The sequence below is a fragment of the Miniopterus schreibersii genome (assembly GCF_964146895.1).
Source record: "Miniopterus schreibersii genome assembly, chromosome: 12".
In the NCBI taxonomy this organism is placed as follows: Eukaryota; Metazoa; Chordata; class Mammalia; order Chiroptera; family Miniopteridae; genus Miniopterus; species Miniopterus schreibersii.
Genome location: NC_138112.1, coordinates 36,152,005 through 36,168,991, shown reverse-complemented (window position 1 = coordinate 36,168,991; position 16,987 = coordinate 36,152,005). Strand labels below are relative to the sequence as shown.

Below are 16,987 nucleotides of genomic sequence, written 5' to 3'. Positions count from 1 at the left end.
AGCATTACCTCAGTGAAAGCAGTTCTGCTGACTGAAAATATTGTGGTCCCAAAACTCAGAATTCAGGTTGATTCAAAAATAAAACCTAGAACAATTAAATCAGAGGTTGCAAATTGGCAACCTTCAGACAGGAAAAGCCTTTCCACATGTTTTATCTGTCATATAATATTATAAGCAGTGAGGAGAATTAAATACAAACTTTTAAGGAGAAGAATATAGTACATAAAGATCTACCAATTACTTTACTTCAACACTTTTGGAAGACACAGTTCCTTCCATTCTGGATCTGCTCGAACTAGAAAACATCTTTTGTCATCTTGATCTCTCTACTCTTTGTTCCTAGTTCTACACTTCAGAGTTAAAAGAAATTAGTCATATTCAATTCACATGCAAACACGCAATTATAATGCAGGATGTTGAAAATCTGCAGTCCCTTCAACCATTTTCACAAAGAGCATGATTTCCAGATCTGTGGTCCTCTTCTTCTGGATGCCCTTTAGTTGTCAATGTCTCTTTCAAAATGTGCCCAGAACTAGATTATTTGAAGGGAAGGGAAGGAAGGAGCAGAGGACAAAAGATTCTGAGCAAGTTACTTTACTTGCACAGCTGTAAAATGAAAATAAGAGTTATTACCCCAAAGGGTTATTGCAAAATCACAAATGAGTTAAAGCATGTAAAGGGCTCAGAATAGTGTCCAACACAAAACATCTCATATATGTTGTTTAACCTAGAGAAAGTTAAGAGTACACAAGATAAACTGAAACTTATATAGAGAGATTTGAGACAGGAAAGTATTAAAAAAAAAATCATGGTTGTTCATCAATGGTTGGCACAGGGGACCCAAACTCAACTAGTGAATGAAGACATGTGTAGACCAGTGTGTCCTGTGTAAAAAGAAAAGGTAAGGGGAGGTACGTTAGCATAAAAAAAGGTTCAAAACCACAGCTCTACTTTGAATTCTCCCCTATGTTTTTACTCCCTGTTTCATCCTGGCCTAAGACTAAATTCATTAATACAAATGATATCTGGGGAGGAAAAGAACGGGAGCAGCATAAGCAAGAACTACCTTTCACTCACTTCAGGTGTGCTACAGGACAGCTATGGAAAGACAAAATTTGCTAGCAAATTTATATGCCCAAGAATACGAACATTTACTCATAGTCAGCATTTCTTCTTTTAATATAGTTTATAAATTTTTTTAAATTTAAAAACTATTTCAAGTATTTTGGGAGAAAAAAATTAGTCTACTCTTCTCTCCAAATGTATTTCTAACCGTTATTGCAAGCTGAGGCACACAAAAATAAAATAATTTTTAAAAATAATTATCAACATGAAGGCAGAAAATAACCCTCAATTTTCTCTCAAGATAGTTGTCCTTATTGTTCTACATGATGAGACTGGCAGGACAGAAAGCTCCAAGTATACAGTCCACCATTTCTAGTAAGTTTACCGATGCTTCTTTAATATCAATGGCCAGGGAGCTAACTGCAAAAAGCTAAATTAAGTTACACTTTAAACTTCTATGCTGATGAAATTTACCAAAAAAGAACCTCACCTCATACACATAACACTAACTTTATGGGTGGTATGCTCAATTCTTTATAAATTTATTTCTTAAAATAATAAAAATAGCAAAAATTTTAAGTGCAAGAGTGTGATACCACAGGCTATTTGACAGGTTGCCCGTGTTTGCTGTTTGTCCCCAGGCAAGGAGCCGCCCTTAAAGTCCACAGTCTTTTCCTGCTCTTTCTCCCCAGCCACAGTAACCTTTTGTATGCTTCCTTCACTAGCAGCATTCTGCCAAAGACTACAGGAAGTATATTAATACACAGAACTTGCCGTTAGCAATTTCAGCTTGAGTATTGCAAATGATTTTACCAACACTTCAGTGGTTAGCTAACTACAGTCAAAAGCCGGAGTTGATTTGACCCTAATATTTAATGTTGTTTAGTGATGCATATATAGCTTCTGTACTTTCAGAGATTCATTTGTTCTGTCTGTACAAATAGATAGCAACACATCTGTTATTTCTGGAGAATTACAAAGTGAATTTCACAAATTATGCTTAAAAATAAACATTAATACTCTTATAGGAAATTGAAAGTACCAAGCAACTTGAAAAGTTCAGGGCTCAAATCCACTCAAGTGTATATAATATTATATAATATTACTTAATATTATTATATAATATTATTTTCTTTCTTCTGACATTCCCCTAAAAAGTATTACAAGTTTACTCTGCATGTGCTTAAGGTACTGCTTTTCAAATTGCTGTCATATGAACAATCCCACTCGAATTCTTTTCCTTTATAATATTTTTCTATTGGGATGGCTCAACTGTATGCTCTCTAAATTTCACAAATAATACTCAATCTCTTTGGCCGATCAATCCTTTGTATAGAGGATGACAACATACACCACTAGCAATAATTCTATAAGGGTCATTTTCTCCAACTGGCTATAATGCCATCAGTGGCTCTGAAGAGAAAGAAGTTAATATATTTAACTGAAAGACAACATACAACGATAGAATATAAACTCTATGAGTGCTAGGCCTTTTTCTTTCTCTTTGGGCACTGCTATAGTCACTGTACCTAGAAGAGTGCTCAATAAATATTCTCAACGCATGAAAACTGGTCTATCTTAAAATAAACTTCTGATTTTAAAATAGTACTTTATAAAAATATTAAATGTAGCAAGCTTTTCCAGAGCATAGATTCCCATTCATCTTATGGTCTAAGTAAAGAAACATCAACATTCACATGACTGAGCTCCTGAGATGAACCACCAGACAAAAATATTAAAAGGGAACCAAAACACAAACACCATATTTTTTAAAGACCATTTTAAAATCGATAAAATTGACAGGGGAAATAAAAAGTTCACAGCAGTTGCTCATATAAATTGTGATTCCATTTCTTTTGAGGTATTTGAATAGTCTTGACTATTTAGATGATGTACCAATGACAAATAATAGCCAAGCCTATGGAACTCCCCCCCCCAAAAAAGCTTATAACGTTGTTATCAAATATTATTATTATGTTGGTAACAAACATGTTTCACATACTTTCAATTTAACAACCAGCACACCCTCTAAAGGAAATTCTCAAAATAATGACAATGCTCCCATTTTCAGTTGATTTTAAAATGAACATAAAGTTAACAGTTAAGAATATATAGGCTTTTACATTTAAAAAAATAAACATTTGTTATGTAAAAAAGTAAAACTAGAAACAATCTAAATACCCAACAAAATATTAAATAAATGATTTATACCAAATAAAACTAAATATAATTACCCCAAACTGTAATATGCAGTTATTTCAATGACGATATAGAAGAGAAGGTGAACTAGAACCTTCATATCTTGATGGTGAGAATCAAAATTGTACAGCCAATTTGAAAAACAGTTTTGCCATTTCTTTAAAAATTAAACATAAACTTACCTAATGACCTGATAATTCTAACCGTAGGTATATATACTCAAGATTATATGAACATATGTCTAAATAAAGACTATGTGAATGTCTACATGTAGCATTATACATAATAGCTAAACATAGAAACAATCCAAATATCCATCAATTAGTGCATGAGTAAAGAAAATTTAATACATACTTGTACCACGAAATACTACTCACCAATAAAAAGGAATAAATTGTTGATACATGATAAAACATGTATGAACTTCAAAAATGTTTGCTAAGTCAAAGAAGCCAGATAAGACTATATACCGTAAGAGTACATTTTTATGGCAAGTCCAGAAAATTTATAGAGATATAAAGCTGATGGTTGGCCTCAGGCAACAAAGACTGAGTGCAAACAGGTACAAGAAACTCACTGGGTTGATGGAAATGTTCTATGACTGGATTGTTCTGATGGCTGCATCAGTCTATAAATTCACTAAAAATAATTTAATTAAACATTAAAATGGATAAATCTTTAAAGGTATATATATTATGCCTCACAAAAGTATTTGTAAAAAGTAACCAAGAAGATAGCCAGTGGGGAGCTATAAATGAAACAAGTTTCGTAATGTATTAGTAACAACTGAAACTGGGTAATGGCTAACAAGAATTCATTGCTCTAATCCCTTCTACTTTCTTTTTTTGGGGGGTGGGGGTAGGGGTGGGGGGAAAGGATAAAGAGAAACACTGATGTGTTGTTCCACTTATTTATGCATTCCTTGGTTGCTTCTTGTATGTGCCCTGACCAGAAATCAAACCTGTAATCTTGGCATATGGGGATGATGCTCTAACCAACTGAGCTACCCAGCCAGAGCTAAATCCTTCTACTTTCACATAGGCTTGAAACTTTTTCACAATAAAAATTTTTTTAAACCACTCAACTTTTAAAAATCAGGAAATGATTTGAACAAACACTTCACCGAAGAATATGGACGGACAGTAAATAAGCACATGAAAATAATGCTTAATATCATCAGGTTTTTAGATAAACATATTAAAACCACTATGAATACCACTATGAATCTATTAAAATATCTAAAATTGAAAAGACTAACTATATCCAGTCTTAGGGAAGATATAGAGCAACTGGTACTCTCAGTTATATACTGTTGGTGGGAACGTAAAATAGTACAACCTCCTGGAAAACAGTTTGGAAATTACTTAAGAAGTTAAAAATGAACCAGACAGTTACCCAAGAGAAATTAAACCATCTGTCCACACACAGACAGCTGTTCATAGCAGTTTTATTTATAATAACCAAAAAATAGAAACAACTCAAATGTCCACCAAGCAGGTGAAAAGATAAATTGTGCTATATCTATACAATAGAATACTATTCAGCAATAAAAAGAAATGAACTACTGATAGACACAACATAGATAAATTGCAAAATAATTATGCTGCATGAAAGAAGCCAGACAAGACAGAGTACATACAGTATGACTCCATTTATATAGAATTAAATTAAAATTCTAAATAATGCAAACTACTCTATAATGATGAAAGTAGATGAGTGGTTGACTGAGGATGATGGGGAAAGGGAATGAAGGGGGGTGAGTGGGAGGAAGGGATTATAAATGGGACATGAGGAAACTTTGGGAGGTTATACACATGTTCATTACCTTGACTGCAATGACAGTTTCACAGGTATACACACGTCAAAACTTAACAAATTGTAAGTTGTTCAGTTTATTGTATATCAAATATATCTTAATAAGGCTGTTTGTAAAAGGTCAGTATAATGGATATCTTTCTGAGAGCGAGGGCACTAATGGCCAGGGAACAAAAGGAATTTGTGGGGCAGGGTTAATATTTTATTTCTTGACCTGGGTACTAGTTACATGGGTGTGTTCACTTTGAAAATTCATGGAGCTGTACACTTAGGATCTGCATACTTTTCTGTATGCATGCTATACGTTAATTTTTAAAAACTTATTTAAATAAGAAAATGAGATACGACTATACACTCATCAAAATGTCACTCTTTTTCATTTTAGAGAATATCAAGTGTTAACAAAGATATGCAGTAACTAGAACTTTCATACATTGCTGTTGAGAGTGTAAACTGGTACCAACCATTTTGAAAACCTGGCTGTATCAGCTAAAGTGGAACAAAGATATTTACATCCAATGGCCCAGCAGTTGTTCTAGGTGCATACCTATCAGAAATACATCCATATGTCCATCAAAAGAAATGTATGAAACCTTTGCTTAGAAGCATTAGTAAAAATCATCCACAACTGAAAACAACTCAAATTTTAATTATCAGTAAACTGGAAAAACAAACTGTGATATATTCATTCAGCGGATACGATAGAGTAATGAAAAGGGCGAACCATTCCTACATGTAACAACATGTATGAAGCTCAAAAACATAATACTGGATAAAAAAAATCAAACACAGAAGAATACACACTACACGATACCATTCCTTTTCAATTAAAAAACGGTAGCCAGAAATCCAAAGATAACAACTACTCTGATAAAAGTCAGTGCACTGGTTACACTGGACGGTATGAATAATGACTGCTTCTGGAGTCCAGGGTAATGTTCTATATCTGAATCTGGGTAGTAGTTACTTGACTGTTTGCTTCATAAAAGTTTTATCAAACAGTATACTCAAGAATTCCCATCTTACTGTATATGTTATATTTCAATTTAAAAATTTTCAACTCTATACTGAGCCAGAGAAGAAAAAGAAATTATTTAAATAGTGCAGTTGTCCTCTGTGAGCACACACTGTCACCAACAAGGGTAGGTCCTCAGATAGGGATTGCAAATAATGAGCCTGACATATCAGTGCGTACTGGCAACATCCACAGAAAGAATGTGTCAATTTTAGGGTTTTTCTACTACTGACAAGAAGTGAAAACACTGTTTTGCCAACCAAAGAAGAGGGTAGAGGTAGCTTTGTCTATATCCTCAAGAAATAAACTGAAAAATAAATTGTGAAAATAATGAATAATAAGAACTAAGACAAATAATCTAAAAGGCAACAATGACAAATAACAAGAAGAGTCAGCAAACTGGCTCTCTATAAATGTGTTCTACTGTCCCAAGCAGAGAGACACTGGAACACTTTAATTTCTTTTAACATTTTCTTTGAGCAAGGAGACTGGTAGTAGGGCAGAGGACTACTACTTTTCATACAATTTTATGTACTATTTTATAATTTTAATCACTAATCTGTCCTACTTATTTAAGTATTAAAACTTTAAATCATGTTACAGAAGAATAGATCATATAAATAGTTTCCCTTTATATATTAAACTTTAAAAGCAGATCATATACTTTGATCCCTACGAAACATATTTGTAAAGGGCATAATAACTATCCTGATTTCACAGTTTTATTGAGATAAATATGCAAATAATCAGCAAAGCACCTGGTACAATGTAAGGATTCAATAAATGTTAGCTATCATTACTATTATTTATTATATATGCATAGAGTAAAGGTTCAGAATAATATTAGAACTGATACTATTCATTATATAAAGCATCTGATATATAATAAGCGCTCAATAACTAATGACTATAATTAATTAGTCTAGCTAGCTTTCAAGGAATAGCTAATTGTCTCCCAAGACTATTAAATAAAATACAGACAGACAGCTACCTGGTTAACTACAATGAAATTAGAATAAAACTAAAGCCAAAACTTGACAAGGTACAAAAAAAATCATGTCCCAGTTTAATTTTTTTTTTTAATATATCTTTATTGATTTCAGGGAGAGGAAGGGGGAGGGAGAGAGAGAGATAGAAACATCAATGATGAGAGAGACATCGACTGGCTGCCTCCTGCAGGCCCCCGACTGGGAATCGAGCCACAACCCAGGCATGTGCCCTAACCTAGAATCGAACCACGACCTCCTGGATCCTAGGCCAATGCTCAACCACTGAGCCACACCTGGCCAGGCCCAATTTTATTCTTTATAGTAAGAATATCAATAGCAGCAGTAGCAATAGTGGTTAGCATGTAGAGCATTTCCTGGATGTTAACTTTTCCTTCTAACATTCTCCTGTATTTTTAACTTTTGCTATAAATACTACTTTTATAATTTTTTTGAAGGGAAGATCATATTTTTTTTGGAGGGGTGATCAATTTTAGAATTCTACTCCACATAGAAAATAATTGCTTACAAGGGCCAAAATTTCCAAATATGTTAAACTGTTTTTTGTACAAGGAAGTTATTAATTCTTACATATCCATTAAATGATATATCAACATAATATTTTGGGGCATATTTGGCTGTCTGGGAACAAATAAGATTCTAATTAAAATAAGAGGAAAAAAAATGCTTAAATTTTCTGTGCCATACCATCCACTGAAAGCATACCACTCTCTATCAACAAGGACCTAATAAGAAATAGATGCCTGATGGAACAAAACAACAATTAACCTTTCATAAAGTTGCAGAGAACAGGATAATAAGGGAGAATAAATAAATGCATTCATTATTATTAATATGTGTAAATACTTTAAAAATATTATCTTCATCCAAAAGGTTCATGATCTACTTTGTAGTAAGAAACAACTTAGCTCCTCATCTGAAGATTCAAATGAAGGAAAAAAGGGAATCCAAGTGAGTTAGCCAGAAATAAGCAGAAAAGGGGAACGCAGGAATGAATACCAAGGCTTCTCTCCAACACACCTGCCCTTATACCTTATAAAGAACAGGGATACCTAGGATGGGGGCCTCCATTTCCAAGCTTACCTGTGCATACTCTCTTTCAATAGCAGCCTTCTTCTGACTGAATGTCCTAAAAACACAAACAAAAATTCATTACCAAAAGTATTATAATAATTTCATGTAAATTTATCAACACACTCTCAAATATTGCCTGGTAAGCTGTGTTAAGGGAAAGGACGATTTTCATTCATCTTACGTGCCTAGGAATACTGCTGACATAATAGACTCTGGAGTCAGACAATCCACATTCAAATCCTAGCTCCACCACTTACTAGCTGTATGACCTTGGTCAAGTCACTTGACTTCTCTGTGGCTCTGTTTCCTCTTTGGTAAAATAGGGATAGTAACTATACCCACCTTTCAGGAATAACGTAAAATTTAGTTAATTAAAATATATAAAGTGCTCAAAACAGTACCTAGCACATAATAAATGCTATATAAATGTTAGCCACTATCGTTAAAATGACTAGTGCATAGTAGGCACTAAAAATATCTACTAACTTAACCAATGTAGAGGAAACTACAGTAAATAAGGTTAAAATCAAATTCTGATCAGCTTCTCATCACGAAAAAATAGTCAAATCATTTCCTTCTTTTCAGTGTTTTTTTTAAAAATCCTCACCCAGGGACATTTTTTCCATTGCTTTTTCAGAGAGAGTTGGGGGGGGAGGGCATCAAAGTGAGAGACTCTCACACATCAAATGGTTTTCTCCTCCAACCGGAGCTGGAGATCGAGCCTGCGACCGAGGTACGTGCCCTTGGCCGGAACCGAACCCAGGACCCTTCAGTCCACAGGCAGACGCTCTAACCGCTGAGCCAAACCGGCCAGGGCTCTTTCCAGTCTTTACAAGATTTACAAAACAAAGTACATGGCTACTACATGTTGTGGTAGGGTGGGAGCACACTTTCCATACAGGCATGTTTCATAGATTCTATGGTAAACACTTTTCACATTTTAATATTGATTCTATTACGATTCATATTTTAATAATGATTGGTAGTATTTTCTTCTATCTTAACAGTAATGAAATAACAGTGTACCTTATAAACCATAGGCAAAGTAGAGTCCATGAAATATAATAATATGGACAATTTACCTTGAATAGTCTGAGTTTAAAGACTTTTCTACAGATGCCAGATATGTGTGCTTTTTAAAAAATATATATTTTTTTATTGATTTCAGAGAGAGGAGGGGAGAGGGAGAGAGAGGGAGAAACATCAATGATGACAGCAAGTCTGACTGGCTGCCTCCTGCATGCTCCCTGCTGGGGATTGAGCCCACAACGCAACCTGGGCATGTGCCCTGACCTGGGATCAAAGGGTGATCTCCTGGGTCACAGGTTGATGCTCAACCACTGAGCCATGCCAGCTGCACCAGACACGTGTGCTCTTAAAAGCACTTCATCAAGGCAGAGATATCAGAGTAAAAAGTGAAAATACATAAAGAAAAGAGCTGGAATAGAAAAAAAGGCAATAAGCCAAAATTCCCACTTTAACAATTATTTAAATTTACCAAAATGGCTATTCATTTCTTATGTAAGAAATACAACCATTTAAGATGTTACTAAATTTGTTTTGGGTGAATAATTACATATTTAGCCTTAAAAAGGCAAAAAGCACTGGCCGGTGTGTTCAGTGGTTAAAAGCATCGTACCATGCACATAGGAAAACAGTATTAAAAATTTTCTCTGGGCAGTGGGATTACAGGCTTTCACTTTCTTCTCTTGATCTTGCTTTCTATATTTTCTGATGTTTTAGTAAGAATTTGTATTGTGTTTGAAAACTATATAGTCCTTATTTTTAAATTAATGAACACTCAGAAGCATATGCTCACACCTTTTCATACCTATGTTGCTTTACTAAAATTGGATTTAGGTACTCTTTTAACAACATTAATTATTCCAATCTATGAACACAAAACATCTTTCCATTTCTGTGTGTCTTCTTCAATTTCTTTCAACAATGTCTTGTAGTTTTCAATGTACAGATCCTTTACTTTCTTTGTTAAGTTTACTCCTATTTTATCCTTTTTGTTGAGATTATAAATGGGACTGATTACTTCACTTCCTTTTCTGATATTTTATTGTTAGTGTATAGGTACACAACACATTTTTGCATATTGATTTTGTATCCTGCAACTTTCTGTATTTTTATTGTTTCTTAGTCTTTTGGTGGAGTCTTAAAGGTTTTCCTTATATAGAATCATGTCATGTGCATATAGTCAGTTTTACTTCTTCATTTCCAATTTGGATGCCTTTTGTTTCATTTCATTCCCTAGCCTGGCTGCTCTGCCGAGGACTTGCAGTACTCTACTAACAGTGGGGCGAGGGGGCATCCTTGTCTTTTACTCTAAGATCCTTGTGATCTTAGAGTAAAAGCTTTCAGTTCTGCACCATTGGGTATGATGTTAGCTGAGGATTTGTCATATATGACCTTTACCATGTTGAGGTAATTTCCTTCTATACCCATTTTGTTGAGTGTTTTAATCATAAATGGATGTTGTATCTTGTCAAATGCTTTTTCTGTATCTATTTATATGATCATATGATTTTTATCTTTTATTTTGTTAGAGTGGTGCATAGACATTGGTTGGTGTATGCTGAACAATCCTTGCATCCCTGGAATGCACCCCACTTGATCATGATGTATTATCTTTTTAATGTATTGTTATATTTGATTTGCTAATATTTTGCTTAGGATTTTTACATCTATGTTCATCAGAGATGAACCATATACAAAAGAATGAAACTAGACTGCTGACACCATACACAAAAATTAACTCAAAATAAATACTTGAATATAAAACTTAAAACAATAAAACAGAGAGAAGAAAGCATAGGTATTAAACTTATGGACCTTGGTTTCAGAGGAATTGGTTTTTGTGAACTTGACCCCAAAGGCAAGGGAAGTAAAAGCAAAAATAAGTAAATGAGCCTACTTCAAACTAAAAGATTCTACACAGCAAAAGAAACTACCAACAAAACAAAAAGCAACCAATTGAAGGGAAGAAGATATTTGCAAAGCACACCTCCAATAAGGGGCTAATACCCAAAATATATAAAGAACTCATACAACTCAACAACAAAAAATCTAATTAAACATGAGCAGAGGACCTGAAGAAATGCTTTTCACAAGAAGAGATACAGATGGCCAACAGATACATGAAAAGATGCTCAAGTTCACTAGCTGTAAGGGAAATGCAAATCAAAGCCACAATGAGATACCCGACACCCCTTAGAATGGCTGTTATCAATAAAACAGGAACTAACAAGTGTCTAAGAGGATGTGGATTAAAGGGAACCCTCGTACGCCTGGGGGGGGGGGTAACGTAAATTGGTGCAGCTTCTATGGAAAACAGCATGGAGGTTCCTCAAAAAATTAAGAATAGAGCTATTATATGACCCAGCAATGGCTCTTCTGGGTACCTACCTGAAAAATTTGAAAACATTTATAAAGCTATATGTACCCGCATGTTCACTGTTGCATTATTCACAAGAGCCAAGACATGAAAAAAACCTAAGTGTCCTTCGACCAATGCCTGGGTAAAGACGACGTGGTACACATATAAAAGGGACTGGAGCTTGAGGGCATCATGCTAAGTGAAATAAGTCAGATGGAAAAGGACAAGAACCATGTGATTTCACCCATATGCAGGACATAAAAAAGCAACAAATGAACAAATAAAGCAAAAAACTCACAGACACAGACAACTGTACGGTGGTCACCAGAGGGGAAGGGGGGGAGGATGAAGAAGGCAAAGGGGGCAGATATCTGGTGACGGAAGGAAACCAGAATTTGGGTGCTGAGAGCATAACGAAATATACAGATGATATATTATCAAGTTGTATACCTGAAACTTACATAATGTTATGAACCAATGTTACCCCCAATAAATTTAGTTTTTAAAAGTAAAAATTAAGCCTGGCCGGGAGTGGCTCAGCGGTTCAGCATCGACCTATGAACAGGAGATGGCGGTTCGATTGCGGGTCAGGGCACATGCCCAGGTTGCGCGCTCCATCCCCAGCAGGGGGCGTGCAGGAGGCAGACGATCAATGACTCTCTAATCATTGATGTTTCTATTTCTCTCTCCCCCTCTCCCTTCCTCTCTCTGAAATCAATAAAGATATATTTTTAAATAAAAATTTTTTTAAAAGTAAAATTAAAATTGGACTTAGAAATTATTATGACTAGTGCTACCAAATATGTTATCTCCCCACCCAATGTAAATACTCAGGCAAAAGGAACTAAAATGAATTAGCTCACACTTTCACCATTAAAAAAAACAAACTGAAAATTTACCTATATTTTGAAGAAGATGGTATTTTTAATATTTTACAAAAAATAAAAGTATATATTTAAACTATTTATTTAGCACCCTTTTAATCTTAAGTAAGTCATCTTGAAATAAGAATGAAATAAGTGAAGTCTGCAAGAAAATGGGAACTAACTCTTACTCTGAGCATGCCTAGCAACTAATTTTAAAATTCTCAATGGAATTTTTATTTGTTATTAAACAATTACATGTCTACTAAGAATTTTCTGTTCTAAAGAAAAAACAAATCCAAGATGACAACTGCTCAAAATCAACATCATCAATATTAGGAAATAAATTATGATTCACCATATGAAGAGAGCAGAACAAAAAAATCTTCTGATAATCTTCATATAAGACGCAAAGAATTTGTTAAAATTCACCATCAGCTTCTCATAAAACCTCTTTTAAAATATTAATGGGTGCTATAATTAAACAGATGGACAAGAACAAGTGTTGGCAAGGATGTGGAGAAATTAGAACTCATATGGTGCTGAAGGGAATGCAAAATGGTGCAGTTGCTTTGGAAAACAGTCTGGGAATTCCTCAAAAGGTTAAACATAGGAGTTACCTATGACCCAGCAATTCTATTCCTAGGTATACAGTAGTCTACAGATAACACATTTCAAGACCCCAGTGGAAGTCTAAAACTGTCCATAGTACCAAATCCTATATACACTGTGTTTTTTCCTATAAATACATACCTTTTCACTTAAGGAAGCAATTTACGGCTTCTCTTTGGTATAACCGAATTGCCAGAACCACTACTCTTGCTCTTTGGGGTCATTAAGTAAAATAAGGATTATTTAAACACAAGCACTGTGATATCATGACAGTCTGCTACTAAGTGACGAATGGGCAGGTAGTATATACGTGTGAATATGCTGGACAAAAGGATGATTCATGACCTGGGTGGGACAGAGCAGTAATGTGGAAGATTTCAACATGCTGCTCAGAATGGCATGCAATTTCAAACATAAATTGCTTATTTCTGGAGTTTTTCACTTACTATTTTTGGACACAGTTGACAGCGATTAACTAAAACCGTGGAAAGCGAAACGACAGGTAAGGGGCAACTACTGTATACCCACGAACACTTACAACATATGTCTACATAAAACCTGTAAAGGAATGTTCATAGCAACATTATTCATCACACCAAAAAAAAGCAAAAACAACCCAAATGTCCATCAACTTATGAACAGATAAACACATTGTGGCATATTCACATGATATAACTGTAAAAAGGAATGAAGTACTGATACATGCTACAATATGAACCTCAAGAACACTATGCTCAGTGAAGGAATCCAGGTATAAAAGACCACATGTTATATGATTCCATTTATAAAAAGTGTCCAGAATAGGCAAATCCAGAGAGACAGAAAGTAGATTAGTGATTGTCAAGGGTTGGAGAGTTGAGATAAGTTTGCCATTATTCCAAAAGTATTTTTCTTTTAACTAGGAGTATAAAATTCATATGGAAAAATAAACATATAAGAATAGCTACAAACATTCTGAAAAAAATACATAAAAAGATCTACCCTTACCAGATAGTAAAAAATAATTTTAAAAGCAACAGCAATTTAAACAGCTTGGTAACAGAACATGAGTAAACAGAGAGATAATCAAAACATAGGTCAAAAATACAAATACATATAAAAATTTATTAATTGATAAAGATGACAATTCAAGTCAAAGGGGCAAAGATGGATTATTTAGTAAATGGTATTGGGATAAGTTAATAGGAAGATGCAATGTTAAATAGTAAAGTTACAGAATAATGTATATAGCATACTATCTTTTCTTATTAAAATGTTTTACATGTATATGCTGGATGATAATTACTGTGCTCATTTCAGCAGCACATATACTAAAATTGAAATGATAATTACAATACTTCTCAATTACAATTGTTCCTCAAATGAAAAACTGTTCCATACAAAAATGCCTACTGTGATCCCCTTAGGAATCACTGTGATAGAATTCCCTGAAATACTTAACATGAAACAGGGCTAAATGGCTCCATATGAAGAAAGGAACTGGTAATAATGGTAGAAGACCTGCATACACTCACAAATACCAGGAAAGTACATATTGGGGGCAGGATACTCAAAGAATATATGCCAAAATTTTATTGTTAAGGGAAGGGGTCATGATACTTATTTTTTTATTCAATGTTTTTTCTAATAACCTATTATTTCTATAATTATAAACAAAGATATAAAAGCACTAATTTTCAGTCCTAGCTGGTTTGGCTCAGTGAGAGCATTGGCCTGAGAACTGAAGGGTCCCGGGTTCGATTCCGGCCAAGGGCATGTACCTTGGTTGCTGGCTCAATTTCTGGCTCCTGTCAGGCACGAGCAGGAGGCAATCAATCGATGTGTCTCCCTCACATCAATGTTTCTCTCTCTCTCTCTCTCTCTCCCCCCCACCCCTCCCTCCCACTCTCTCTGAAAAGCAATGGAAAAAATCTCCTTGGGTGAGGATTTAAAAAAAATAATAAAAATTTAAAACAAATAAAAGCATTAATTTTCAGTCAACTCACCCACTTATGTGAAAAAATATATAAATTTTATAGCATACAGAACAGAGTAAGAATAAATCCCTGCAACAATTAATTCTTTAATAAAATCTAATGTTTCAAATAATTTTCCTAATACCAATCTGATCAAACCACTCTCCAGCTACACTTCTGAAATGGCTTCCAGAAATCACTCCCAGAGTAAAAATCTAAATGTCTTTAACATGACAGAAGAGGCTGTTGACCATCAGGACTTAACTGCTAATGTGACTTCAACTCTGTAAACCAACACCCCAGGCACAGCTTTCTTAAAAGAACCAGTAGGCTCATGTTTTTATACTCTAGTAAATATGGTCCTTTTTGCTTGAAATTCCCTTCCCCTATTATTTGCCCTAAATCTTCCTCACTCTTCAAAACTTAGTTTATGCATGACCTCCCCTGAGGAGTCTTCCTGAATTCCACTAGTGATTTAAACACCCATTCTGAGGTCCTTAAGCATCTATAACACAGCACCTGCTTCAACTACTGTAATTGTAAATTGACTATGAAGTTCCCTGAGTGTGCTTTGTATTTACATGTACTTTTTATTTATATGCCTGAACACTGCAGATATTCAATGTTTGCTGAGTCAATGAATGAATGAATGAATGAACAGAAATGACACAATCATATTTCAGACTCCTTTAAGTTTGAATTAAATGGCTCAGCAGGTTAGCTTCTGGGATAGGCGGAATCAGGATCACAATCTATATCCAATAGAACCAGTTAAGTTTCTTGACCTTGGTCACAAATTGTATCAGTTAACACAACCATTTGTGTACATGAGCTTTAAAAACCAAGGAGGGTAAATAAGTGTACATAGTAAAGGATTAACCTTGCCCAAAGAGAGGCTTTTGCCCTTGGCTTCTGGCAGGTTAATCTCTAAATCTTTGGAATGTCATGCCTGATAACAGTGTTTTTGTTTACCTCAGACCTTAGGCCATGCCATATAGTCTACTAACAATATGATCTTTTGGGGGACAGGGAGGCAGGGGAGAATGGAGGTTGGGATATCTCAGAAGGAGCTGGAGACTAAGGCAAGCGAATGTGCAGTCAATCTTACTGGAACCACACCTCTTCCCCTGGCTGATTTTTAAATATATCCATTCATTATAATAAACCATAATCTTTTTTAAAAAATATATCTTTATTGATTTCAGAGAGAGAGGAAGGGAGAGGAAGAGGAGAGAGAGAGAGAGAAACATCAACGATGAGAGTTGTCATTGATCGGCTGCCTCCTGTATGCCGACTGGGGATGGAACCCGCAGTGCCAGCAATGCCCCGACCAGGAATCAAACCGCAATCTCCTGGATCCTAGGTCGATGCTCAACCACTGAGCCACGCCTGGCTGAGCAATAAACCATCATCTTAAGCAAACTTTCAGTGAGTCCTTTGAGCCCTTCTAACAAACTATCAAATCCGAGGGTGGTTTGGGGGACCCCCAATTTTACCACTCATGTCAGAAATGAGGATGGTCTTGGCAACCTCCATACTTAAAGTTGGTGTCAGAAGTGAGAGTTGTCTTGGGGACTCCCAAACTCTGTAATTCATTACCAGGATAAGCAGAATACCTAATGATCAAATTATTAATGGTGGTATTGGAGATAGGATATCAATAACCACAATGATGAATGTTAAAAATTAAAATAAACACACCCACGAGAATGGTTAACATGAAGAAGACTGATAAATATATATATATATATGCATGTCTGTGTCTGTGTGTGTGTGTGTGTGTGTGTGTATATATAGATATATATATATATATATATCGGTGAGGATATAAAGCAATGAAACTCTAACATGTTGTAGGTAAGAATGTAATATGAAACAACTACTTTAAGAAAAAAAAATTTGGTTATTTCTTATATAACTCATGGATTAAAAAGGGGGGTGTCTTTGATAAATCTAACCAAAAGTAACCTCACAGGGTGACCTGATCATAAATTCCT

The 16,987-nt window shown here is 34.9% G+C and overlaps 1 protein-coding gene across 3 annotated transcripts in view; it reads right to left on the bottom strand.

The window, feature by feature from the left end:
• The window catches only part of FCHSD2 (FCH and double SH3 domains 2), a 170,564-nt gene that overhangs the window by 130,026 nt on the left and 23,551 nt on the right, over window positions 1–16,987 (bottom strand). For all 3 annotated transcript variants that reach the window (XM_081152977.1, XM_081152978.1, XM_081152976.1), the window contains exon 3: window positions 8,185–8,230. In XM_081152977.1, coding sequence (XP_081009103.1) covers window positions 8,185–8,230 — 46 coding nt within the window. The remainder of the gene's footprint in view (window positions 1–8,184; window positions 8,231–16,987) is intronic.